The sequence below is a fragment of the Trachymyrmex septentrionalis genome, unplaced genomic scaffold (genome assembly GCF_001594115.1).
Source record: "Trachymyrmex septentrionalis isolate Tsep2-gDNA-1 unplaced genomic scaffold, Tsep1.0 scaffold19, whole genome shotgun sequence".
Taxonomy (NCBI): domain Eukaryota; kingdom Metazoa; phylum Arthropoda; class Insecta; order Hymenoptera; family Formicidae; genus Trachymyrmex; species Trachymyrmex septentrionalis.
Genome location: NW_017305071.1, coordinates 3,594,375 through 3,596,464, shown reverse-complemented (window position 1 = coordinate 3,596,464; position 2,090 = coordinate 3,594,375). Strand labels below are relative to the sequence as shown.

At 55.8% G+C, this 2,090-nt stretch overlaps 1 protein-coding gene across 1 annotated transcript in view; it reads left to right on the top strand.

Annotated features, from left to right (window-relative positions):
- LOC108746898 (RNA-binding protein MEX3B) overlaps positions 1-2,084 on the top strand; it is a 41,746-nt gene extending 39,662 nt beyond the window's left edge. The window contains exon 2 of the mRNA XM_018483981.1: positions 466-2,084. Coding sequence (XP_018339483.1) covers positions 466-1,448 — 983 coding nt within the window. The 3' untranslated portion in view covers positions 1,449-2,084. The remainder of the gene's footprint in view (positions 1-465) is intronic.
- Positions 2,085-2,090: the final 6 nt, after the last annotated feature.

Sequence of the window (2,090 nt, the reverse complement as noted above, 5' to 3'; positions counted from 1 at the left end):
TCTCTCTCTCTCTCTCTCTCTCTCTCTCTCTCTCTCTCTCTCTCTCTCTCTCACCGCACCGCGCCGCTCTCTTGCCTACCAAGTCCTCTCCTTTTCTCTCTTCTCGGTTCTTTCCTTCACGCTGTGCCCCTCTATAATACGCAAACAATTGCATCACGGACGCGCTGCTGCGTTTGAAGGTTTATTACGCGCGCATGCGGGCAGTTTCGTGCTCCGACACGGAATAAAAGAGAAATAAAAAATGAAACTCGCGTGCCACTCGAGGGCGCGCACAGTAGCATAATAATTGTAATCAATGTCCTCTCATTACGCTTACAGTACGCAATATCGATATCTTTTCAATGATTCATATATTCAATTGTGCTTAAAAATAGAAAAATGGCAAAATAGGCAGATATAGCTGTAGATATTGAAATGATCGAACAGTAACTATGTTGAGCGGTATTTTTCTTGATTTGATTGCAGGCTGCAAGATCAAGGCCCTCCGAGCGAAGACGAATACCTATATCAAGACACCAGTGCGCGGTGAAGAACCCGTCTTCGTCGTCACCGGTCGCAAGGAGGACGTGGCCCGTGCGAAGCGTGAGATTCTTTCCGCCGCGGAACATTTCTCACAGATTCGCGCGTCGCGCAAGAGCTCCTTGGGAGCACTTCTGGGCGCGCCACCAGGACCACCCGCGACGGTGCCCGGTCACATAACGATTCAGGTACGAGTGCCCTACAGAGTGGTGGGTCTGGTTGTAGGCCCTAAGGGCGCGACCATCAAACGAATTCAGCATCAGACGCATACCTATATCGTGACACCTAGTCGCGACAAGGAGCCTGTGTTCGAAGTTACGGGACTACCGGAAAGCGTGGAAGCGGCCAGACGCGAGATACAGGCTCACATTACCCTGCGAACGGGCACTGCACCAGGCGTCGTCGATGATACTGATCTGCTGGGCGTACTCTGCCGCGGCGGTCTCGGCTCGGTTCTCGGTATTCAGAGTATGGACCAACCGGGATCGAACAGCTCCAGTAGTTCTAACGGAGCGTTTTCGAGCAGTGCCAGCTGCAGCAGCTCGTCCAGCAGTACCGGTGGCATAGGGATGAACGACCTCGTTGCTATTTGGAATGGGATAGAGAGGGACGAGGGAATTGGCGAGTCGCCGTCATTCGAGTCGCAGCCGACCTCGACATCGTCAATCTGGTCGTTTCCGAGCGTCGCGCTACCCTCGAGGCCGTCGCCGCCGGCGACGGCGAGCCCGGCGTCGCCCACGGATTCGCTTTTGGGCGGCGCACGACGGGACTGCGTCGTTTGCGGCGAGAAGGAAGTCACCGCGGCGTTGGTACCCTGCGGGCACAATCTCTTCTGCATGGACTGCGGCAATCGGGTCTGCGAGAATCAGGATCCAAGCTGCCCGGTGTGCTCCAGACCAGTCCTGCAGGTGCTTCGTATTTTCTCCTAAGAGGGACTCCGCCGAGTCGCCGCCCGTCAGTCTCCCGTGTCGCGACACTCGGTGCACCAGCAGCGGCTGCGTCAGCGATTTACCTTCTACCACTCCCCGAGCATGGTCGGTTAATAACTGTTCCAGCGGACGTGACGATTGCTGGGGATAGCTGGAAGACAACGTGTTAGCGCTCGCGACAATGACGACGCCCGCGCGATAATCCCTCTCGGCAGTCCTCAAAGTTGGCCTTTTTTCTTCGCTGTCGTCGTTGTCGCCATCGTCGTCATCGCCATCGTCGTCATCGTCATCGTCGTCATCGTCATCGTCATCCTACCATGCCGGTGTGACGCCGCGCCGCGTCGCCGCCGCCGCCGCCGCCGCCGCCGTCGTCGTCGTCATCATCAGGAGACCGAACGCGCACAAAGTCTCAGTTCCACGGCTGCCAATAATCTCTTTTTAACGCGACGGGGATTCGCCTCGACGAATCGACCGTTTAGGGCCGGTCGTCGAGTCTTGTCGAGTTCCCGCTGACCGGATACAACGAAGCCAGCTTTTAAGTTCTACGAGATATATATTTAAAGAGACAGAGATAAGGATGGAAAACACTGACCCATCGTCATCGTCATTGCCATTGCTTCCCCTTACCACCCTCCTGCCCCC